At 35.3% G+C, this 25,854-nt stretch overlaps 1 protein-coding gene across 2 annotated transcripts in view; it reads right to left on the bottom strand.

Moving 5' to 3' along the window:
* SLC35F5 (solute carrier family 35 member F5) overlaps positions 1-24,849 on the bottom strand; it is a 39,312-nt gene extending 14,463 nt beyond the window's left edge. The window contains exons 1-12 of one of the 2 annotated variants that reach the window (XM_033112596.1): positions 24,460-24,849; positions 23,555-23,645; positions 23,275-23,416; positions 19,527-19,670; positions 17,058-17,120; positions 15,011-15,092; positions 14,031-14,221; positions 8,604-8,685; positions 7,822-7,909; positions 5,841-5,905; positions 3,842-3,946; positions 499-658 (exon numbers count right to left, since the gene is read on the bottom strand). In XM_033112596.1, coding sequence (XP_032968487.1) covers positions 499-658; positions 3,842-3,946; positions 5,841-5,905; positions 7,822-7,909; positions 8,604-8,685; positions 14,031-14,221; positions 15,011-15,092; positions 17,058-17,120; positions 19,527-19,670; positions 23,275-23,416; positions 23,555-23,645; positions 24,460-24,499 — 1,253 coding nt within the window. In that variant the 5' untranslated portion in view covers positions 24,500-24,849. The remainder of the gene's footprint in view (positions 1-498; positions 659-3,841; positions 3,947-5,840; positions 5,906-7,821; positions 7,910-8,603; positions 8,686-14,030; positions 14,222-15,010; positions 15,093-17,057; positions 17,121-19,526; positions 19,671-23,274; positions 23,417-23,554; positions 23,646-24,459) is intronic. The other variant, XM_033112597.1, reaches the window with a different exon arrangement.
* Between the last annotated feature and the right edge of the window lie 1,005 nt (positions 24,850-25,854).

Below are 25,854 nucleotides of genomic sequence, written 5' to 3' on the forward strand. Positions count from 1 at the left end.
CAATCAGAGTTTAGGGTTTACACATCTGAATCACCCACACGGAAAGTCCTGAGAAGAAACAAAACAAAAAAGTCTATGAATAACCAAACAAAGTCTCTTAAATAAGCAAAGGTTCTTAAAGTCCCCCAGATTCTCACTTAATAACTCACGTTATTCACACATCTTGTAAGTTTGGATGTTCATGAGATGACACCTTTCATTTACATAATACTCTACTTCCAAAAACACTTTTACAAATATAGATCACTCATTCATTCAATATTCAATATTTATTGATCTCCTTTCATATATAAAACACTGCTCTACACAATGGGTAATTAGAGGTTAAAAATAAAAAATAAAAGCTCCTGCTCTAATGTAGTTATTGCATTAAATTAAGTGTCTGGGGTGAGAAGGTGCACAGAAGAGCCATAGGAAGACAAAAGGAATGAAATGCTTCAACTATGCACAAGTCCATAACTGATAACTAATAAAACAGGGCAATAAAATAGTACGTACCACAACCACAGGAACTCTGAGAGAACTGTTCCAATAAGGCCATTAATGACAATGCACATTAATACCACTTTATTGGGAAACTCAAAGTCCTCAAAGCCAGTATAATGAAGTAAAAAGAAACCTGGCCATAAGAGCAGCAGATTAAACAGACCTACAAAACCTAAATATGTATAAAAGAGACAAAAGTTAGTAGCTGTGATTTAAATTTTCTAAACTTATAACTCTAGTAATTAGAAAACATTAGATTTTGCACAAAGGTCTCCACCAGGTTTCCTTAACTGGAATTCCTGTTGCTTTGTTTTCAAAGCCAGTCCTGTGGGTAACTCCACAACAGAAAAAAATTGCATCAAGTAACTGGTGATCACTGAGTCTTCAAGGTTTAACTGTCCACACTGCATGGAGCAACCACTGCACAATAAACCACTTAAAACAATTCAAAGAAAAGAGTTTGAAACTTTAGCTACTTGGAATATAGTGTCCTAGAACTTAAAAAAATAAACTGTGTGTTTGTGTGTTTGTAGATTCAGCCTAAATTAATTACGAGGAATTGTATGATTTGCTCTGATTCAATTCATAGTTAACGATTGAAAGTACCTGTGCTACACTAGGAATAATGGAGCAAGGTTCCAAAAAAAGATAAAATTCTTGGTTCCTGCCGTCCCAGAGCTCATTAATTAGTTAGTGAGATAACATACATATACAAATAGATAGTCAATGTGTGGACTAAGCACAGACTGACTGCTTATAAAGGAAGGCTGCAACGTTCAGTGGTTAAAAGTGTGTGCTCTGCAGTGTGTGCCCTGTTCCGAGCTCCATCACGCACTAGCAGTGTGAACATTAGCCAAGACGCAGAACCTCTGTTAAGCCTCAGTTTTCCAATCTATAAGTGTACAAGAATATTTAATTAGGTTACAAGAAAGATTAGATAAAACACATAAAATATAGGACAGTACCTGGCAAAAAGTAAACAGTTAATAAAGGCTAGCTATTATTATTACAGGAATGTAAATTTATCTATGACTAAATACATGTGAATGTAAAGAAACATTATTATAATTTCATAGTAGCTTTTGTTGCACTTTCTGTACAGTTTAACATCACAGATCCACTATGAGACCCATGAGGTAACTACAGAGCTTTCTTCAAGTTGAATTACAGTAGGTAGATACTTGAGATTTGCTGCTAAATAAGAAAGTAGCATTCAGGTTGCCTGGAGAAACAGGACCGGAGCACCGACTCTCTACCCGCTGCTAAAGCCTCACAGCCACCAGCCTTCTCTGAGGAACTGTCCTGGGAGAGCAAACAAGTCTGCCTTTCCCAGGGAGCTCACACCCCTGCCCACCCCACGCCCTCTGCAGCCAATGACTGCCTGATAGAGGACCCACAGTCAGCCCTTGTGGTCGAAATCCTAATGGCTCACAGAAGGCCGGGCCATCTCATCTCTGAGGAGTGCCTAGACCTACTACCTGCTCCTGCTCCTCTTCGATCCCCGACCCCTTATCCCCTACCTGGCAGGAACTGAGCCAAACCCCAAGGGTACCTGAGACCACGTGGTTCTTTCCCTTTTCTACCCTGCTTCTCTCATTCCCTTGCCAGTTTTTCCTGCAGAGCACTCCCTCAATAAATCACCCACACTAAATCCCTGCCTTACATCCTGCCTCTAGGAAACCCAATTTAAGATATCTAGTGATTTTATTTTAAAAATAAAATCAAACAAAATGACACACATACAGAAGGGACTTATGACCTAAAAGGCGTGTATAACATTAAGACGTTGTAATTAAAATGCCGACGTTTGGCATTATCAAGAACCAAATCTATTTTCTAGTCCCTGAATTATCCTACAAAATCCCACATAATTACAATCCACAGGCATAGGTCCCAATCGCAGATCCTCAGAATCTGGCCTGCCTACCTTCCTGTTCTTCCCCAAAGTGAACAATACCCCAGTACAGTCACACACATCTGCACCCTGCCCTGCTCTGCTCATTTCTCCAGCCTAAAGAACCCTCCACATTCCAGTATAACTTCTTCTTTGCTAATCTTACCTATCCTAAAGCCCAATCAAATCAAATTGCTTTCTATATCACGCCACATATGAAGAAGACTAATCAAGTTACATGTTTGTGTACTGTGTTAACTAGAAAATAAAGCAATTTTTCATCAAAGTTACTCATCTTAAAAAAGAACGCTCCAAAAATATTAGCATTTCATTCCATCTGGATGGAATTTTCTATGACTCTAAAATAAGACATTATTAAAATGATCTTCATATTTAAGGTATATTTATTGAATTCTCTAAAAGGAACTTGAGTGATCACTCATTTCAGTTTGTGGCTTTTCAAACGTTTTATTTTTGCTAAACTTTAGGTGAAGATATTCAAACTGTTTTAGCATAAAAATTTTTTCTACAAATTAAATTATAATGCAAAAAGTACGACAAAGCAGAGCTGTTCCAGTTGAAGCAGCAAAGGAGTCTGAGAACCAGACCCATGGATGCCACTCCATGTCTTCCCAACCTTCTCCAGAACTTCTGTAAATCAGCTTGGAGGCTGCTGATATAGCCCAGTTTCCTCATTTTTCAGATGAGTACGAGATAAATGAAGTTATAACAGCTATATTCCAGGTCTACAGATTCCCTGTAAGCTGAACTTTGAACACTCATCACCAGGCTTCTTCACCTATTGGTATTCAGATATCTTTCGGGAGATATCCACAGATACCCTACAGATAAAATAAGTTTTTTAATGAGCTTAGGAGACTTTATAAATCATATCAGGTATTTTATTTACCAAAATTAAGAATGGATGCTATGAACTATAATTAGGTAATTTGAAAAATTTGTCATAAAAGAGTCTGAGTCTTAAAGTGCAAATGCAAAGCCCTTTAAATGGCCCACAATTTTTAATGAAAATAAGTACATAGACTAGAACAGTATTTTACATATCATTTTGAGGCAGCTTCCCCCATCCAAAAATAGCAAAATGTATACTACAACAGGTATATTCTCACGTGCTTATAACAGCAGGATTCTGTCATATCAATGAGGAAAACATCTGACTCACAGGCTGAAGACATTAGTGCAGAAAAGGCATTAGGAAGAATTTCTTTTTTTTACCTCACACTGAAGGAATGGCCATTCCTTCATAGGTGCATAATTGTGCAGGACAAGGCAAGAGAAAAACATTGAGATTGGACTTCGTAATCTTTAAAATCTGATGGTCTTAGAGAATCACATGGAAGGGGGAGAAAAGGCTTCCCTATTACCTCCCAAAAAACAAAAACAAAACCCTAAGTTAATCAGTCAGAGTAAATAGTCTCAACAAGTTAAGCATATTCTTACCAAAGAACATTGGGATATCCAACTTATCTTCTCTGTCTACCTTTCTTTTAATCATAACAATATAGACAGCATAGAGCATGGCTCCAACAAGAGACCAAATGGAACCTGTAAAAATCAATACAATGATTTAAAAGCACATGTTCATTAACTCATTTGACTCACACATTTAAAATCTAACAATGTGTCAGCTCCTATTTCAAGAAACGAGTACACAAATATGAAAAACAGAGAAAGTACACCCCCCTCCATCCTTGTCCTCCAGGAGTATAGGAAGGAATGTAAAGTATAGACAAAAAACTGCAAAAACATTCCTGTCAATGATCTAACCACTTATACATGTTATAATACTAAAACTCATATAATTAGTGCTTTCTTTTAATTTTGAAACGCAAAATTCCTATTTTTCCTTTACACAAACAATTTCGCCACCTGACAGACACAAAGGCTTCTTTCCCTCTCTAAGCTGTTGCTTGTACTGTTCTCCCCGCCACCATGCATCACTTTTCACATATTTCACTACCATCTGCACGGCCCCGTTGAAGTCCCATCTGCCACAAAGCATCCTCTTCCTATTCTGTTACATTTCCAATCTACCTGTCTTCTATTTTAGATAATTTAATACTTCACTGTAGTTAAATGTGGTATTATTTTATTCTCTAGTGGCTTCATTTTGTCAATCTCACATACTGATTAAAATCAAGAATTCCTTGAAAACTGCAAACACATAATTTATGCTTTATAATGTTCCAAAAGATCTAACACAATGCAGGGCTCACAGTACATGCATAATATATATCGATGTTCTTCAATGCATTAACTCATTCTTAAAAACATTTAAGTAAGCGTTTAAAACCAGCTAAATAAGGTGCTGTCTGCCAAGTGACCATATTCAATACTTTAATGACTTATCTAAAAGTCCAATGTTTTATTAAATCAAGCAAAGGGGAAGTCTCTCCACAAAGTCTCACACGCACACAACAAACGCATTTATTATTTTACACACACAAAGCTACTCTAGATGGGAAAGAGGTGAGACAATTCTAGACACAGTTCACTGGGCAGTAACCAGGAATGGTTTAGAAAGCATTGTTCTATTCAATAAAACTCAAATATCTAAAGTATCCAGAGGGAATCCATTAAGCTGGGTTCTGATTGCTTTTGTTTCTCTTAAATATAAACAGTGGATCAAAAATTAAGTGTTCCCCATAGTTGTACTGTTTCGGGCAATAAATAAGAGTGAAATGACAAAATCAGTGGGTGCAAGTAGGATAGAAACAGGATACTTGTATAGTCTCGGTATTTCCCTGTAAGACGTTTCTTCCTCACAAAAGGAAAACTTAGTAGTTTCACACTGGAGCAACCTGGCAGGCTCCATCTTAAAATGATCATCACAGTAATGTCACTAGTAACATCAATATCACGTGCCTTCTGATACAATGTCCTGATCAGGACACAATGTCACTTCCATGGTATTCTTACCAAAAGTGCACAACATAAATTTAACCATAAGGAAATATCAGACAAACCCAAATTGAGGGACATTCTACAAAACTGGATAATATCCTTCAAAAGTGTTACGGTTATGAAAGACAAAAAAGACTGAGGGACAGTTCCAGATTAAAGAAAACTAAGGAGACATGACAACTGAATGTAACAAGTGATCCTGCAGCAGAAAAAGAACATTAGTGAAAAAAATGGGGAAGCTTGAAAGGGATCTACAGAAACTAGATGTTATTGTAATCAATGTTAATTCCTGATTTTTATAACTGTACTACAGTGATGGACACAGTTAACGGAGAATCTGGGTGGAGGCTATATGAAAATTCTGTGAACCATTTTTGAATTTTTTAACATTATTTTCAAAAGAAAAGTTTAAAAAAAGACCTTGTTCGCGCCCACCCTGTGTGTGTGTGTGTGTGTGTGTGATGAGGAGGAGGATGATATGTATAAAACTTTACTGTATACTCTTAACAGAAAGAATGCAGCATCAGAAACATACCTATTGTATTTCTTCCGGCAGATTTTTCAGATCCTGACAGGTTTACCAGCACAACACCTCCAATGCTATGAGATAACAGTCATTACTGATGAGCAAAACAATACATTGCTTAAAAGGACTAATCATAAAGACACAAACTATTTACAAATGATCAAGACTAATCTCAACCTTGGGTACTGTCAAAGAATTAGTGATTTAACTAGTACTACCTTACAATATTATCAGTAGAGTGTAAGTGCTATAGTTGTATTAATGCATTTAATCCACACAAAATGCACAATATTACCTTTAGGAAGGTATTACTGTTATTACCATTCCCATTTTACACAGGAGAAAAACTAATGCACAAAGAGAGGAAGTAACCTGACAAAAATCACAGCTGGGATTGAAACACAGACAGTCTGCTTCCAGAATCCAGTGTTATACTATCTACTGTTTTCAATTAGGAAAGAATTAGCCAACTTATCATGTTTTTTCCAATCTTTCTTTTGGAGCTACACATATACTAAACCCATATAAACCTAGCAATGGCACTAACACTTTCTTATTGGTAAAATTTAAATTAACAGTAAAACTATCCTTAAATATTTAAATAATTAAACTAATCGCATTATTTTAATGCATAAAAATAAGACTTAAGGAAGTATGTAGAAAAATCAGAGATCATTCCTTCATTCAATTGTTACTTATTGAGCTAAGCTCTGGGTTATAGCAATAGACAAGAGATGTGGTTCCTATCCTCACGCATCTTATATTGCCTTTCTATTTCTATGCATCTATCTACCTTTATCAAGATAGTACAAAGGGGAAAAAAAGAAGATAGTGCAAAGAAAACTTAGAAATTAGCATAAATTTTGACTAAATCTAAATAAAACCTCATTTACTTCCCTAATATAAATATATTGTATTTCCCTAATGCAAAAATGTTTTTGAATAAAACATTAGCCAATCATGTATAACAATAAGTTCCTAGTGGTCATAAAGTCTAAACAGTAAATAAGTTGGGTCAACCATGGAAACTACCATGATTATTTTACCTTTATGTCTTATGATAAATAATAAGATCTACCACTTATGATTACCAAGTACCGGTCTCTATGATAATCACTTTCTATACATATCCATCCAAACCTCAAAGCAAAGCTTCAAAGTAGAGGATAGTATGATCCTTTTCTTATCTAGGAAATCCTCATAAGAGTAGTGCCCAGGGACAAAGAGCAGAGTTCTGATTTAAACCCAACTCTGATAGCTAATACTAATCTCTTCATTAAATTAAGAGATTTTTTTTTTCTCTTAATTTGCTACCTACTCTGATTTCTTATTTTCTCTCACAAAAACAGTAACTTTATCAAACCAACACATCAGTGAGCAAAGCCCTATGGTAGGCCTTGGTGAAACAAAGAAATATAAAACAAGGCTTCGGCCTTTGAGTATATACAATCTCGTAGGGAAGACAAGATAAACGTACACAAAGTTAACTAAAAATGTAAATAGTTATTGACAATACTGAGGTTATACAGTAATACAAAACTGCCAAATTATACAGAAAATGGCTGAAAAACTAAGGCTAAGACACTCAGTGAATACTGCATGTTAGATTCCTAGAGTGCGAGAAGTGAAAACCAAAACCAAAACAAAAAGGGGCACTTGTTTTAGGAAAAGGAAACAGAAACTTGGGGGTTATGGGACCCGGTTGCCACACTAACTTAAATGCACATGTCAGTACATACTTAGTAAGTGTGCAGTCACATGAATGGAAACCAAAACTGCCTTGGGGTCCTTCCCGCCATTTACCCTCCCCAGGAAGTTTTAAAGATTGTGACACAGGACTGAGTAGCGAAAGTCCATTGAAAACCTTCTGCTACCCTCATCGTTGCCTATCCAGTATACTATACTATAAATTATCCTCTATCACTACCAGAAAAATTTTAAACATCGTTATTTTTAAGCAGAGTAAACCAGCTATTACACTATCTCTTACCTTAAAATTACAGCTAACAGTTTAGAAAGAGTAAATCTATCTCCACTGTTACTTGGAAACACTGCAGCAAGGATTAAGGTAAAAAGCCCTATGGAGAGAAAAGGATGAAGAAAAGATACATTAGCTTAAATACTATCAAAATTATTTACTACCAATTTTGTCATTTTTAAGTAACTAAGAATAAGACTGCAGTTACCGAGGCTGAAATATTGAAAGATCATATACAAAAACAGCCTCTAAACTAAACCATGTTTATTTCAACAATAAAGATCTAATCCTTTTATTTTCAACTAATAAGAGAATTAAATGAGCCTTCAGAGTAACATTCTGACTTCAACATAATCAAGCATGTGTGCTAAAGTTATTTTTACAGTAAAAAATATTTTTTTTATCTTCCAGATTTGGAAAGTGATTCAATTTTTAAAATAAAACACCTTTCATAGGGCAAATTATAGTTCTGAAACAAGCAATTACATTTAGCCAAAGGGTCTAGAAAAAGATCTTTAGAAAGAATATGTGAAATAAAAACAGCTATAATACAAAGAGCCAACCTGTAAAACTTCATTGTTATAAAAAAATACTGTAAAGTATTGGAAGAAATATAAATAGTACAAGGCTATAGCATAAAATGATAAAGATTAAGAAGTAGTTATGAAACACTAATGCAATGACAACAGAAGAAAAAAGTTATAACAAGATAAAAATATGCATATATGTACACATACTGTATATATCAAAAATATATCAATGTATAATGCAGATTTTAAAGATACATTTCTTACCAGAAGTTGAGGACAAAATATTAACTATAGCAACTTGTGTGTCTGAAAGTGCTTCTTGATATGAGAAATTTGCCAAAAACCACTAAAGAAATAGAAAACAAAGAAAAAATCTAATGAATGACATGTTTATATTTGTCATTATAATTTATAGTTCCCTCCTTTTTTCTTCCCCTAAACACTGCTATCATGAGAGGTTTTAAAATCTGCTTTATGTTGAAAAAGCACAGGCCCCAAAACAGGACAAACAATTATAATCAGACTTAAGATCTTTGCTATCCAATTTCCCTTAAGAAATTAACCATAAAAAATAAAAAACTATAAATTTTAGAACTAATGAAAGATACAAGTAAAGAAGAACTCTGAAAGGTGGAAGAAGAAAAGGGAAATGTTCCCAGAATTGGGAACAACAGAGTGACAGAGAATCATATCCCCTCCCAACAGAAGAAAGTGACCTAGGCCTGCTGTTTCCAGCACCCAACCTAGCAATAGGGGTGGCTCAAGGAAGACATTCCTTCTCTGCTTTGGAGAGAGAATCCTGTCCAGCAACTTCCTCAGGCAGGTGTGCACGGTGATCCATCAAGACACCTGCTAAGAGAAGCAGCCAGAGGAAGTGCTTCTCCTTCCCCCACCAGGATAGGGGGTTTGGGGATTGGACCAGCAAAGGGGATCTTATGACTAAAGAACTGGACCCAGGAAGCTTGTTCATCCTTGAGGGCATGAGACTCACATCCCCATCCAGAGACATCAGAGAGAATGGATTTTAAAATGTTGCGTTTATATAATCAGCATTAGATATGAATGAAGTGCAGAAAAATACAATAGTATGGATAAATTACAAAATTATTATATGGAATTGAAAAAGACAGGGTGATTAAAAAAGTATACTGTATGATTCCATTTATATGAAGTTCAAAAACAAACCGACATCCCATCATATGAAAAGTCAGGACAGTGGTTGAATAAGAAGGGAGGAAAAGCAATAAGAGAATAAAGAAGAGCAGGGCTGCTGAGGGCTGGAAACTTCTATTTGTAATCTGATTAATAATTATGTGATTCTATTTACTTGATAATCAATCTGCACAATTATGATATGCTTAGTGTCTTTGATGTATGATAAAATTAAATAGCAAAGTTTATTTTAGAAAAAAGTATTTGTAGAAAACTGGTTTCCTATGAAAAGCATGAACTGGATATTATCAGATGTGCATTAGTGGTATAAATTATAAATAGAATATTATAGGGTCAATGAACTATTAATGGACTTTAAAATAAAAACTAAAAATATGTACAAAAAAAAAAAGAAATTAACCATAGTTGGTTAAAAGTTAGCATTCAAGCCTTAAAATAAGGATAAAATTTAATATCAAATCAACTTTAAAGTGTGCTTTATCCAACTACTGCTAGCACTCTATTAAGTTTATCTAAATCAAATTTAAGTTGGAGAAAATTTTCAAACATTAAAATATGTACAGATGAATGCAGCATGATGAAAAAAATCTATTGAAAAAGATGATGCTGATGGGGATGGATGGAACTAGCTAGCTAGCCTAGCTACACTGACCAAATAAAAGGCTATATTCACTTTGGAAAATAAAAATGTCTCAAAATATTGTGAATTTACTGGCTAATTGTGATTGTTTCTGATTCTCAGTTTGGTGACACAATACAAAGAGTCGTCATAACTTTGGATATAATAAAGTAAGTTTCCAAGCTATGCGGATTTTTTTCTTCTTCCTTTTGCTCATCTAGGCTAGGATATCCTTATATTCCCAATCCTGTGTCCATTTTGATTTACAGGCTACGACCTCTTTTGAGGAAGCCCAATGCGTATGCGTGTCTCTGTGTGTCTGTCTTACGCGTGTGTATCCAAAGTTCATTTATTTTCACTGATATCGGATATTCTAATGCATATTACCACAACTCATCCACCTTTCTGTTGATAGACACTTTTTGACTACTTCTTACAATGCTACTACAAATATTATATATAGTGTATGCCTGCTGGGGCATCTGTGCATGAGTGTCACTAACATATATTCTAAGAAACAGATTGCTGAGTCAATCCAAGTAAATTAACTACTTGTCTGTTTGTGGCATCTCAGTTACTTAAACACACTGACTAGATAACTATATTCCACTGAAGAATGACTTGTCTCTCGATCTCTCTTAGAACCTGTAGCTAAGTGAGTAGTGTAATTATTAGTATTTATATTTCAAAGCAACAGTATAGACACATGATCTTAGAACGCTGCTAGAAGGTAGCAGACAGCTGAGAGTCTAGTAGTCTCCATTCAATCTATATTGTACGCAAGGCTGAAGCCAGAGTGAAACTATGGCAAAGGGATTCCACCCATAGTCCTCTGACTTCCTAGATAATTTCACTTTACTATCGAAAGGACAAAATGATGCAGCTATCAGTAAGATTGGCAATATCAAACATACATATATGATAATAGGAGCCACGATCTGCTTGTAGTTGAAGTGCTAGAAAAGAGGTAGAAGATTCTGCCCTTAATTATCTTTTGGAGATTTTCTGTAAGAAGAGATAATACTTTTCAGTGATAAGTAGCTTTCTTGATCCACTTTCCTAACCACTTTAATACTAAAATACTGTACTCATTTTCCAAACAATTTCACTGGTCTCTGTTAATACAAGATAAAGAAATGAAAACAGATCATTTGTATAGCAGGCATTCAAAGATCCTAACAACTCTTCATTAGCTATGAACTCTTTCCAGAAAGACCTTCCTATTCTCCACATTTCCCAAAACTGCATTGTCTGGCTCAAACCCAAGGTACCCTCATCACAAAAGAAGACCCATCTCAATTACCCACCAATAAAAATTTCCTTTACAATTTTTCCTTTTATTATGCCAGGGTTCATAAAAACCATTTACTAATAATTAATTGATACAAATAATTTATATAATACCTAATTATTTCATGAATGGTAATCCATTTTTTAAATTATAATAAAAAATGGTAAAGCCTATATGACCTAAATTTTATTTAACAGAAAAAAAATAAAACATCATAAACCCTAATGACACAAAACAACATTAGAGGACAGGCAAATACAACATCATTATCTCCTTTTGACCTGCACTGTCCAGTACACTAGCCACTAGCCACATATTGGCTTCTGAGCAACTGAAATGTGACTAGTGTGAATTGAAATGTTTAAAAATTGAAATGAAAATTGAAATTGGAATGAAACAGAAATTGGAATGTTTAAAAATTGAAATGTTTAGAAGACTTTGGTACAAAAAATATAAATTGCCTCATCAATAATTTTTATATTGATAATATGTTGAAATATTTTATATATAATGGCTTAAATAAAAATATAGTAGTATTGAAATCAACTTTAGTTTTCTTTGTTTCTTTTTAACATGGTTAGTAGACAATTTAAAAATACTTATGTGACCTGCATTTGAGGCTCACATTATATCTTCATTGAACAGCACTGCTCTAGACCTCACTTGACCTTCTACAGATCTGTACTATATTATTCTGACTTTCTATAGAAATGCCTTTACTAAAGACTAACATAATTCTCTGCTCTTGTAACTTATTTAAGGTCTATTAAAAAATAAAAGACTATTAAAGGTGGAAGCAACCCAAGTTACAGCAACGGATGAATGGATAAACAAAATGTGGTGTATGCATACAATGGACTATTAGTCATCCTTAAAAAGGAAATTCTGACACATGCTACAAGGATGAGCCTGGAAGACATTATGCTAAGTGAAAGAAGTCAGTCACAAAAGGACAAATATTGTATTATTCCACTCATATGAGGTACTTAGAGCAGTCAAATTCATAGAGACAGGAAGTAGAATGAATGGTAGCTGTCAGGAGCTTGGGGAGGGAGAAGGGAGTTATCATTTAGTGGGTACAGAGTTTCAGTTTTGTGAGATGAAAAAAGTTCTGGATGGTGGTGATGGCTGCGTAACAATGTGAATGTACTTAATGCCACTGCTTTGTACACTTAAAAATGGTTAAAATGATAAATGTTATGATATGTATATTTTACCACAATTTTTTAAAAAGGCTATTATCTGCCCATATCTATCTATAAATCTACAATACAGAATAGTGCCTTAATACATTCTCTGAGTTCTGAGTTAAGAAAACGTTTGCTTTACCCAATGAAGAGAGATACTTCCTGTATGTGTGTGTGTGTGTGTATAATATATATATAGGCACTAAGCTATGTAACTAAGGAGATTTTCCTTTCTGCCTTCCTGCCAATTTGCCTAGAGATGAGCTGTGTGCTCAACTGAAACAGTTTTCTTCCCTTAAATCGAAGTTCCTGACAGAATCATCTCATTCCACAACCACCTCCCCCAGCGCCACACATTCCCCGTTCAAGCTGGCTCTTATCTTGTTCCCCTTTTTAAAAACTTTTACTACATAGATTCTTTTATTACACTCCTCCTCAAGTTCCTTTGAAAATTAGGTAGCATATAATTAATAAATCTTAGTCTTGCCTTACACTTATTTAAAGCAAGCAAACAAATCAGAATCGCATAATCCAAATATGAGCCTTTAAATTAATTTTACTACATTTGCAATGATCATATTACAACTCCCCAACATTTTTTCATTTGTTTGTATTGCTGAATATATTCATCAAGCTATCACTACAATGGAGGTTATTCAGGCAAAGGATGGAAAAACATGGGCTAATGTAGTAATATGAGAGGCAAAATTGTGAAATAAAAAAAACTTTATAATCGAACTAATACTACTGACATTAGCACTGCATTATCAAGTGTTGAAAAATGCTCAGTATAAATTTAAATCTTAAAGGCTCATACTAAACAACCATGAATGAGACTTCTTCCAATGACATCAAAGAGCACTGAAATTAATTTTTTAACTTATAAACTTCAGTTTTTCACTAATTCAGACAAGTCTCTAATACCAGCTTAACTGCAAATAACATTTGATTTGCTATCTGATTATTCTTTGTGATATATTAAGTATGTATTTCAGGTGCTATACAGAGAAGCTATCAACGATATTACAAGGAATTCTGTAAAAATTTTTTGTTATCGACTAAAATATTGACATTTACATGAATTTAATATAAAACTGCAGAAACACTTATTTGAAGAAATAAGTGTATACAGTAAACTTTTATCTGGATATATCACAGTGTATAATAACTATTTATTATTCTGACCATGAGGAAATGCCAAATTCTGAATATGTATGTGTAGTTGTGCCATATAGTATTTATTAAATTCTTTGAGGTATGTATGACAAGCATTAAGTTTGATACTCTAATTCTTCAATGATGCCAGATAGCAGAATTTAAAGTCATGATTAAGCAACCTAATACTCTTACACTTCAACATTAATGGTATGAATACTGTCTTAAAATTCAAGTTCCAAATATATAATAAAGAGAAGACCTACCACAAAGCAAAAAAAAAAGCTAATTTTTGCTACTTGAGTTGCAGTAAGTTTCCCCACAGTTTTGAGTAAGAATTCTTGTTCTTTCACAGTAGGATATGACATGCGAGACAACTTGGCTTCCAATGCGTGGCTTGACGGAAGCTGTCGAATCTCCATGATATTACTGAACCTTACACGAGACTTTTTGGGAGCTTGAAAGAAAAAGTATAGTACAAATCATTAAACGTTCCCCCTTGAATCCAACAAAAGTCACAAGTTTTAATTTACTGATACATGCATATTATTTAACCCATCTGTAATCAGTCTTGCACAATCAAAGAAAAACAGAGTTATATCATGACCTGGGGCATCTTTGCTCACTCAAAATAGTTAACAGGAAAAACATTTTCATTTATAAAAACGTTTTAAAGGTTTTAAAATGAGACCAATATTCCAACAAGATTTCTGCAACTGTATACATAGACAACAGCCTGGTTCAGGATTATAATATGATCATTTTAGCATTTACATAAAACTTTGTTTGGATTTTTCCTCACACTCAATGAGAATTACTTTTCTGGTCAAGTATGCAGAACATTCTTCTATAGATCCATTCCTTATAAGAGAACATGATGCATAAATACTGTGCCTTATGTTGAAGCTGGCATTCTTTCTTCAATTCACAGAATCAGCAAAACTCCTATAATTTGCTATCAAGGTTTGTGATGGCATGGTTGAAGAGGATACCATTCATTTTAAAATAGACAGATAGACAGATAGATAGATAAACAAAATCATAGAGATCTCTGGTATTTGGAAACTATTTCCAGTTGAATTAATAAAAACTTCCAGTCAAACTTCTGAAAGACTGTAGGCCAAGCCAACACCACATGGAACAAAAGAAATGCCTGGCGATCCCCAATCTTTAAGTTTGGGTATGGCTTGAATGAAGCTAAAATTTCCATCCATTTCTAAGATACGAAATTCTAAGTTTTCCTTACTTTTTTCAGTATCAATGTTTGTGTTCTCAGGTTTTTCACTTGGAAGATCATGAAATTTCACAGGAACATACAGAGGTTCACTCTGGAATATAACAGAAACAGAAACAAATATAATCAGCAAGTATAATAGCTGACATATTGGCTAAAATTTAAATGGATGCTATGTAGACACAGATGCTACCCAAACACAGCTATTCACCACCATGTTTATATAGCATAATTTTCCCAAAATGCATTTTCAAGACTTAAAAAGACTCAAATGATCCACACAGGTAAAATGACAGAAAAGAATAAGTTTAAAGTTTAGAAACGTAACAGTACAGCGTTGATACATTATATTTAACATTTAAATGCCATAAAAACAGACCTCTCTCCCAGCTAAGAGATTATCTCCCATTCCGTTTCATTCATTCTTTTAACAAATACATATTGAGTTCTTACTATGTCAGGTACTGTTCTAGGTCCTGGGGATATAAGAGTGAATAAGACAAAGTCACTGTCCTCCGTGATCGTGGAGTCCACAGGGGAGGCAGACAATGAATAGATAATTGTGTATATAATATGTACACATATTTGCCAAATTGTTTCCTCTTGCTACTTAAGATTCAAGTAAAACCAAAATTTCCTGAAAACTTTTTATAGAATTAATAGATAAGAAAAAAATAGCTACCACTTATCAGTTCTTACTATGCATAGGTACCAAGTTCAGAGCAGTTCAACATACATTTCTCATTAGTCCTTGCAGCAACCTTATAAAATGGTATTCTAAAGGAACTTTTCTAGGAGCTAAGATATAAAATAACAGAATTAAAGCCAGGTTTGTATAAACCATGCTCTAAAGCTCTATATTTTTAAGTGGTTGTAAATTTCTCAACTGTTTTTGCAAATATTCTCCACACGATCTATATTTAAAGCATAATTCTCCAACTAGGCTGTTTCTTAAATTAACATAAAACGTTTTTTGGGTTTTTTTTTTATATCTTTGATTTCTCTTTTAACTCCTGGTATAAAACTCTACCAATGAAAAATATTCAGTAAATGAAGAGACAACAGGATCTGGAAATAGACATAGTCATAACCTCTTTGTTATATTAACTTTTCATTACAGCATTTGGCCTACAACCGTTTGACATATTCGTCTTACAGATAATAGCAACAATTAGTACAGAAGTAGTTAGGTGAGTAGGCTGCCATCTCAGCTCTGCCTTCTACACCGAAAGAGACAACTGATAATCTTGTTGATAATTAAGATCCCAGAGAAAAGAAATGACATTTTCTCTAAGTGTCATAAACTCTTTACAGTGCCAGGTAACCTACCCTGCACGTGAATGTAGCTCCATAAGCCAGACAAACAAACAAAAAACTGCACTGTCAATAAGGTCAACATGCTAGTGCTTCATAAATTGGTATTAAAGTTTAGAGTAACTTTAAATTTTTTCTCAGATAGAATGCCACATCTGAAACTATACGTTAAAAAGAGATGTCTTAGTGATGTCTAAAAAGAATAGATTCTTACATACTATCTCTCCAACTAGATTATAAATGCCTAAAATAAGTGAATATATTAATTATTTTGCTTGCTTATTATCTGTCTCCTTCTCCTTCCCAAACACACACTAGAACAGAAGCTATATTTCCAGAGTCTAAAACAAGTGCTTAACACATACTAAGTGCTCTTAAAAATCTGTGGAACAAATGAACAATTTGCTTATATATTCTCAGTGTCAAGCAAACACATTTGTTTCTAGGTGATAATAATAAACAATGAAGTGACAAAGTTGGGAAGAAACAAAGGACTGTCCTCTACTATTTTCACTCAACTACTTTCCTCTTCTCCTCTTTCCCCCGTGGTGGCTGAACTGCTTATTTTCAGGCCTCAGGTATCACTAAGAGACCAAACCGAAATTCTCACAGACAGCATATACATATAATATATAAATATAATACATATTCTAATATAGCTGAGTTGTTATCCAAGCTATTTCAGTTCTTCCCACCATGGCTCAACTCCAACTGCTCCATTCCTGACAAGAAAAGCAGCACTTACCAAAGAACTATTCATAGTTGTATCTGTTGTGCAAGCAGCAAAGTAACCTTCAGCATCTGCAAACTACAGATAACAGGACATAAAACTCAATTAAACTCATGTTATAAAGTAGGGCTATTATCAGTCACAGCTCACAAGATTAGAATCAAAACTCCAGAGTAGACCTGTAAGAATATAACTATGAATAATAATAGCAGCTAATGCCCAAGTATTCAACCACACAAGGCAGGCATTATCGTCTTCATTTTATTGAAGAAGAAGTTGAGGATGAGAGATTTCATCTCCCTAACCGAGTCAGGATGAAAATTCAAGTTATCTAACTCCAAAACTTAGGCCCTTTTCACAACACCATTGTAACATTTCAGATTTGCAGGGAAAGGAAAGGATGGGTGGATTAGTGAAAAAGACAAATGACATCTTAGTATTATCATGATAAGTGCTAATCTCAAGAATTCCCTAAATGGATCTCAGGGACTGAACCCAACTTTCAGAACCACGGTGCTCGTGCCCGTATCATACCCACAGTTACCTCACCATTATCCCTGCTTCTAGTATGCAGAGATTGAAAAACTTGCCCAACGTCACACAATCAGCAAGTGACAGAACAAGACTCAAACACCAGAGCTCATGCTCTTAAGAATGCTTATAAATTAATATGAAAAACTCAATGTAGAAAAATGAACAAGAAACAGATATCAGACTGAATTCTACTGAGCAACAAATATATGAAAAAGTAACCAAAAACATGCATTTTAACAAGATACTACTGTTCACCTATCAAATTGGCAAATGTTGAGGTGTTGGTAAGGGTTCAATCTCATATACTGCTAACAGAGATATGAATTAGGTATAACTGTGAGACTAAACTTTTTAAAACTTAATTAGGTATAAGACTAAACTTATTTCTGCTATAGTTTTTTTAAATATATACACATAAATATATAGCTATAGATAGTATCAAATATTTATAGTGGTCTTAAAATGGTGAGATTATGGATAGACTATTCCTATTCTTATTACAATAATTTGTTTTCAAAAAAGAACATTTATCATTACAATTAAAAAATACTTGACATTAAAAAATGTTCTAGTAATACTTAATTACACAGAAAGTTGTTCATGATATCCTAGTAAGTACAGAAGCAAGTTATAAAACAAAACACAACAGTACAATTTCTTTTTTGTACAAAAATGCACGCATGAAAAAGAATGGCAGGATATATGCCAAAATACTGTCAATGGTCATTCCTTGAATGGTAGAATTTTTACTTCTTTTTGTTACTCTGCATTTTCTAAACTTTTGACAATGTACATGTATTAATATACACATAACATTCCTACATGCAATACTACAATGTATATGCATTTCTATAACGTATACGATTACTTTTGAAAAGTAAAATATATATACATGTGTACACACACACACACTTTTCGCAAGTTAAATTTTTGTGCACATATGAGTGTATACTTCCAAGCTTTACCTCAAAAACCATTACTGAAAAGCCCTGACAAAAATCCAATGAGTACATTCTTGAGAAAAGACAAGAGAATAACAATATGTTAACCCACAAAAAATAGAGATAGAAAGAAAAACAGTGGTCACCACGGGCTGAGAGGAGGGGAGGGGAGTTATTGTTTAATAGGCATCGTGTTTCTGTTTGGGATGATGAAAAAGTTCTGGACATGGATGGTGATGATGGCTGCACAGCAAAGTGAATGTACGTCATGCCACAGAACTGTACATTTAAAAATGGTAAAAATGATAAACTTTTTGTTATGTATATTTTACCATAACAAAAAGGGGAAAAGAAAAAACAGGTTGAAATGGTAAATTTGATGTTACGTATATTTTACCACAATTTTAAAAAGAAAGAAAGGGAGAATGAAAAGAAAAAAGATTGTTAGTTTTATATTCTTCATTCTCAAAAATTCAGTTTCTATTCAGTTTCTACTTCTATGAATCAGCACGTTATGTTACATCACTGAAAGAATATAATTTGACTGATTAGCCAAACACCTGAAACATGCCCTGAAATATGCTATTTTCATTTTAATATATAAAACCTTAAATTTGTTTGCTTCTACAATCAACTTTACAACCAATTAGATGATACTCATCCAGTCTGCAAATGGTCAGATCCCCGGTAGTCGTCTTCTTCCTTACTCTCATCGTCTTCTCCACATTAATTGATGGAGATTGGCTAGTTCAAAAATTTTTAACATCTCAGAGGATGCCATGAGGTAAGGGAGAGAAAGTAGTTATGTACCTTCAATTTCTCATAAGATATGATACCAAATTGATTAGAAGAATAAATTTTAATTTTGGACAAAAGTAGGTTTTTCTTATGGCATGCTATCTTTACTCAATTGAACAATTCAAAATTGGACTATTCAAGAAACTAATACATCTTTAAACTTTGAAAAAAGATAACCCCTCTCCAACAAACACTTAAAATTTAAACTTACAAAAGCAGCATGCTTTCCTCGAAATCCTCTTGTACACTGTTGTCTCCATGGCTTCCAAATAATAAAGCCCAAAAGGTACAGAACAAACATAGATGTTTTTGCAAAGGTGCTGAAGAACGGTTTATTGTACTGAGTAAAAACATACTGTAAAGGAAAAAGTTAAACAAACTATGAGATGACTTTAAACCTTATTACTTATCTCTGATAAAACAAGGCCATGACATGATTTTTAACTCTAGAAGTTCATTGGAAGGGAAAGAGCAAAAGGGATAATAGAAATATTTTAGATTCATTTCTGAATATTGTACTTGCCTTGCATAAAAAGGGTAATATACCCAAACAAAGTAGGCACAATTTGCAAAAAAAGTTTTGTTTAACATTCACAGAAAACCTACTGTACAACAGTATTTATGCTAGGGGCTAAGGAAAAATGAGACAGGTTTCCTGAGAAGAGATATATATGAAGAGTAAGTTTTTGAAGGTTATGAAACTTTCCTAGGAGCAGCTATTCTTGACCTGTCTGAAAAAGTGAATAATAGCCCAAGCAGAGTAAAAAACAATGAAACAGAATGGTATATGAAGAAAACTGCATGCAATTAATGTTATTAGGAAGTTATACAAAAACATGTAATCTTCGTTTAAATTGGAAATACCAGTATGAACTCAGTTTTTCTTTTCTAAAAAAGAATTTCCTAGTTATGTGCAATGAAAGGCCTAGAAAAAAACGACACCCCTCAAAGAATGAACACCTCTAGAATCCAGATAGTGATCTGAACTATTCTGCACTAAAAGACAACATGGGTTGTTGAAGAAATGGCTATGTCCAAGTATGGGGCAGAAAATGTACCAGCTGAGCCTGCGGTACCTTGTGCCAGAAAGCAAATAGGATATTAAAGATTAATGGGGTCACATTAAAAGGACACTAAGCCAATTTGAAGGGGCTCCCAGTGGTCAAAGGTAGGACAGGGTAAGCATCCAAATGAAAAACTACAATTGTTTGATATGTCAAATATACAAAAATCCATGAAAGTACAATGCAACTCAAAAAACCCTTAATTATTGCTACTGAAAGTTTCTAGGCAACATTACTCTAAAACGAATAAAGGAAAAGAATCAAGATTAATCCAATCTTTCCTATATGAACCATGTTTCAGGATAACCAAACAGTAGTTGTGGAAAAATTCTCCTTCAAAAATTTCTCCTAATAAATGCAGAAGGAATGAGCCCTAGAAAAGTCACCACTTTATAAGCCCTAATGAAATACTCTATCTGGGCAATAAACATAAAGATATTCAACTTTACCTAAAGGTTGAGGAGGAAATGTATAGTGCTCAAATTGGCATCACCCAAATAACTGCAGGCATTAAGTGCCTCATGTTGTGATGTGAAAGGAAGTACCCCATACCACCAATGTATTTTTTCATAAAAACTGAAAATGAATCAAGCAGACTTTACACCTAAATACCATTTTACAGGAAATAAGAGAGAAAGAGGAGCACGTTAAATGACATGCCAAGGAAGCAATCAGCTAAATCCAGAATGTGTGTGTTATGGACTAAATGTCTGGGTCCCCCCAAAATTCATATGTTAAAATCCTAAGCCCTAATGTGGAGGCATTAGGAGGTGGGGCTTGTGGCAGGTGACTAGGTCATGAGAGTGGAGCCCTCATGAATGTGATTAGTGCCATATTAAAGAGACCCCAGACAGCTCTCCCACCCCTCCTGCCTGTGAGGACACAGGAGACTGCCATCTAAGAACTAGGAAGCAGCTCTCCACCAGATAGCGAAATTGCCAGCACCCTGATTATACTTTCTAGCTTCTAGAATTGTAAGAAATAAATGTTTGTTGCTTGAGCCACCCAGATTATGGTAACTCTGTTATAGCACTCAAAAAGGACTAAGTGTGAATTATCCTACAGGAAAAATGATCCAGATTTTCCAACAAATCAATGACATGATAATAAATGAAGCGGGGGAAGGGAGTAAACAGTTAAGGAATAAAAGTGACAAGTTATAACAAATGCAATGTGGGATTTTTGTTTAGATCTTAAACTAAAAAGATATCCTTGACACAACTAGAGAAATTTAAGTATGGACTGGGTATTTGATAACTGTAAGGAATTATAATTAAGTTTGTTAGATATTGTATTTTATGGTGATTGTATTTTAAAAAATTAAAAGTCTGTTTCAGTTTGAGATGAATATGAAATAATTTTTAGGTGAAATGACAAATCGCTGAAATTTGCTTTAAAATACTGCAGGAAAAAATGTTTAGCTATGTTATACACCTGAAACTAATATAATATTGTATGTCAACTGTAATTGAAAAATAAAAATTTACTGAAAAAATGTTTGGGAAGGAGTTAATAAGATTGACAAAACTTGATAATTGTTAAAGGTAAGTGATGTGCACATGAAATTTCATTATACTCTCTTATTCATTACATTCTCTCAACTTCGTATATGTTAGAAATTTTCCATAATAAAAAGATTGATTTTCTTTTTGAAATATACAATTTACCTCAAAAGTTTGATAAGCACACTTGACTGAAGAATTAGACACCTTACATATGCTCTTGAATAATGAAATTGTAAAATATTCTCATACGAACAGATTTTACTTCTTCAAAAATAGGATGTTTTTATTTACTGCTTAGATATGGATTGCTAAATTATAATTTAATCAGGTGCTCTTTTGTACTACATTTTATTTCCTGATAGATAAAAGCCAAACTATTTATTTAAAACTAAAATAAAATTTTAAAGATAGGCTTCGTTCTCTATCAACATTAAGGAGATTTCTTTGTATTTAAACTACAGAATGTTGATCTAAAAGTAATTAAAGAGTGAAAGGTTATAGAAGAGTTAAAAAAAAAAATGGCCTGTTGTGTTCCAGAGCCTAATTTGAAAAAGGCTAAAAAGTTATTTATTCATTGGATATGTCAAGTGTCAACTATTTACTTAGCTATGACATGAGATGACCAGCAGTATCAGACCGCTTTTTTTGACATTCAAGGTCATTTTATAAATGCTAGTTTCCTTTTGTATATTAGCCTTACGATTGCAACATTTAAGTGGAAATGCAGTAATTTCTGAAAATAAAATTGCTTGTCTTTTTGTAGCGATCATTAATCAAACAGAATAAAGTAACTATACAAATAGAAAGAAAAACTAGCTTGTGAACTCAAAGTACCACATTACTAAATAGGTCATCAATAAAGACAAAATAAAATTTAACTAAAAGCACTGTACTTTACAGTGTTTGAATTAGCAAACAGATATAAATGTGTATGCACCCATGCATATGCAAAATAGTGTGCAATACATGAAAACTCTGATCACTTTCACTCATTTATCCAAAGGTATTCTTATTTTCTACTAAATGGTGACAAATAGTTGTGGATCTTAGATGGATGTTCCCCTAGAAAACAGTATTTATCGTGAAAGAAATGAATTTAGGAAAAAAGATTAAACAGAAACACCTTCAAATAATAAGAGAATACGTATATGTGTCTTTCTAAATAACCATCCCTAAATGATCCAAGACAACTATGAAAAAGCAAACAGTATCCTTTCAGTTTCAACTTGAATTTACACTAATTCAATATCAAAGAAAACATAAATAACTCAACAATATTCAAAACACTGTTTTAAGTAAGCACGAGAGATAGTAATGATTAGAGATACTACAGATTAACAAGAATATTATTATTATTATGCAACATCATTCTAAGACAAGAATTACATACCGAAGTAAGTTCTGAGGATGCGACCCATATCACATCAACAAGTAGGAGAATAACAATCCCAAGAGCCATTCGTTTGCGCTGAGTGAAACCACTGCTCTGGGAATTCATTCGGTTCATGATAAATACACACACCATTTGCAGTCTGTGTTTTAGAAAATACACAGAGGATTTTAAAAAAAAATAATCATATAAAAATGCGAGTATTCACAGAAACATCTGATATTTGTTAGCTAATCTTCAGTTTGAAAATCACAAAGTAAATAAAAGGTGCGGAATTTACCTTATTTTAAAGGCTTTTCTGAGATCTTCAAGAGCAATGCCGGAAAACGTGGCAGATCTGAGTCTAAACGGAGGTGAAGAACTCAGCGCACCTAAAAGGAGGTGAAGAACTTTAAATAAGATTCATCAAATTAGGCTCTGGAACACAACAGGCCATTTTTTTTCTACTCATCTTTAAGATGAACGCAAATGAAAGGAAAACATCAGAGTATTAAATATAATTGACACTATTCTCTAGACTTCAAATTATACTCAGAAAAGTACGTGGTGGGGAGGGGAAGCAATATTCAACAAACTGCATATGTAAGACTAGCTCACTACTGGAAAATAGCTTCTCCGAGTTCCATAAATACACAACTCCATTCGCCTCTCACGTCTCTCTCCAAAGAAATCCAGTCTAGGGGACGTCTAGACACGCGCCTGTTTCTAAGCGTCTTTTCTGTCTAGTATGTCCCTGAGTGGAGTTCAGTTATTTGATTTGTTCTGAGTCTTGGGGGCACGCTTCCAATCACTCACGTGTTAAAGGGAAAGGACACTACACCCTCCTCCAGCCAGCCGTCACTCTAATCTAGATATTTTAGATCGATATAGCAATTCACGAGAGTGGTGTGGAAACAGCTGTTAAAGGGAATCCATCCCCCCTTTTGGAGGAAAACAAAGTTAAGGCAGTGACGCCTCCCCAGGGAGTGAGTTCAAGCCCTGAAGCGGCGGGGCACGGGTAGCTCCCCGACTGCCAGGCTCGCACGCCCCTGTCAGCCTCCCCCTCACTCCGCCCCTACAGACCGTCACCACTTTGGCCAAGCCACTCCGGCTGCCACCAAGGGCTGCTGGTGGGACTGTTCTTGGGCGCTCGGTCCCGGTTTTGGCTCCGGGTCATTTCGGTCTCCCTTCCCCCCGCCTGCCTACCTGGCCTTCCTGCCCCGCGATGGCGTCGTGGCGGCACCATGAGCGGACCCGGCCCGGCCCTGCCGCCACCCAGCGCCACGGCCGCGGCCTGGGACTCACAGAGCTGTCACGGCGCCTGACATCGCGCTGCTCTGGAGGTCCAGCCCCTGAAGCCGCGGTGCCCCTCCGGGCGAGGCTGCCGAAGCCAGCCGGCCCCACTCGGCCCGGGAGGGCGGGGAGCGGGCGAGCGGAAGAGACCGCGTAGGCAGTGATGGCCGCAGAGGCCCGGAGCTGGACCCTGGCCCCGGCCCCGCCCCCGGCCGGCCAGCCAGCCCCGCGGTCCCGCCCCCCGGCCCGACGGCGACGGCGCAAGGGTTACGTCACGGCAGCGCGACCCCGGGGCGCGCGGGGTGTGTCTCCTGGATGAGTCGGTGGCTCCCAGAAGGGTAGTGCCCGGCGCAGGGCGCGGAGCCTGGAGACACGGCGGTGACGCCGGGGAAGCGAAGAGCCAGGAAGAAGTGGAAGGAGAAAGGGGGAAGTGGACGTGGGTGGTTGGGCGGAGCGAAGGACGAGGGAAGTAGCAGATCCTCCGGATGACCCCGCACTAGAACAAGAGCTGGCGACTCCCATTTCTTACAAAGTTCGGCCACGAAACTCTGGATATCCCTTTCTCGAGGAGAGGTCTTAAAAGCAAAGTGGCTTGGGAGAACTTTTGCTTTCTGGAAACTTTTGTATGTAAATCAGATCCCAGCTGTTGGAGTTGGAAGCTGTGTCCCTAAGGCAAGCTACTTCACCTCCCTGGCCCTCAGTTTCCTCATCTGAGAAGTGGGCATACTGTACCTGCCTCATCTATTTTGTGTGTTTATGCCAGGACTACATGAGTAGAAATATGAAGGCGTTTGATAATTCATGGCACATAGCAACAACTCTACAAATGTTAGTAATTATTGAACACTAGATCTTTCTTAACCATCTTTTGAATATCCCATAAGAAAAAGGCTTCGCCAGCGTTCAGATTTGTATTTAGAAAACAAAAACGAGACAAAAAGGTTCTTTAACTTTACTGGGTTTATCTACCACCAGTGCATTTGTAACATCTTTATCAGATGGTGCGAAGAAATTAAATTTTCTTACATTTGTAGTCACAGTAGTTCATTTCTTACCTTCTAAATCTCCTGTTTTGAAAGAAATTTAATACACATTCAAATGACAAAAACAATGCCAATGGACTTTTGTGTGTGTTTATCCAGTCAGTTTCCAATAAAGTGTCAGCATGAAGCACTTCTAATAAATCATTCAGAAACTTATTATGCAGGGTAGAAAAATCTTAATCATTTACTTGAAATTACTACTTGGAAAAATTTGGTTGCAGCCATTAATCAAATTATTCCACCACCTGCTTTATTCTTTTCTTTC

Source organism: Rhinolophus ferrumequinum, chromosome 8 (assembly GCF_004115265.2).
Source record: "Rhinolophus ferrumequinum isolate MPI-CBG mRhiFer1 chromosome 8, mRhiFer1_v1.p, whole genome shotgun sequence".
Classification (NCBI taxonomy): Eukaryota; Metazoa; Chordata; class Mammalia; order Chiroptera; family Rhinolophidae; genus Rhinolophus; species Rhinolophus ferrumequinum.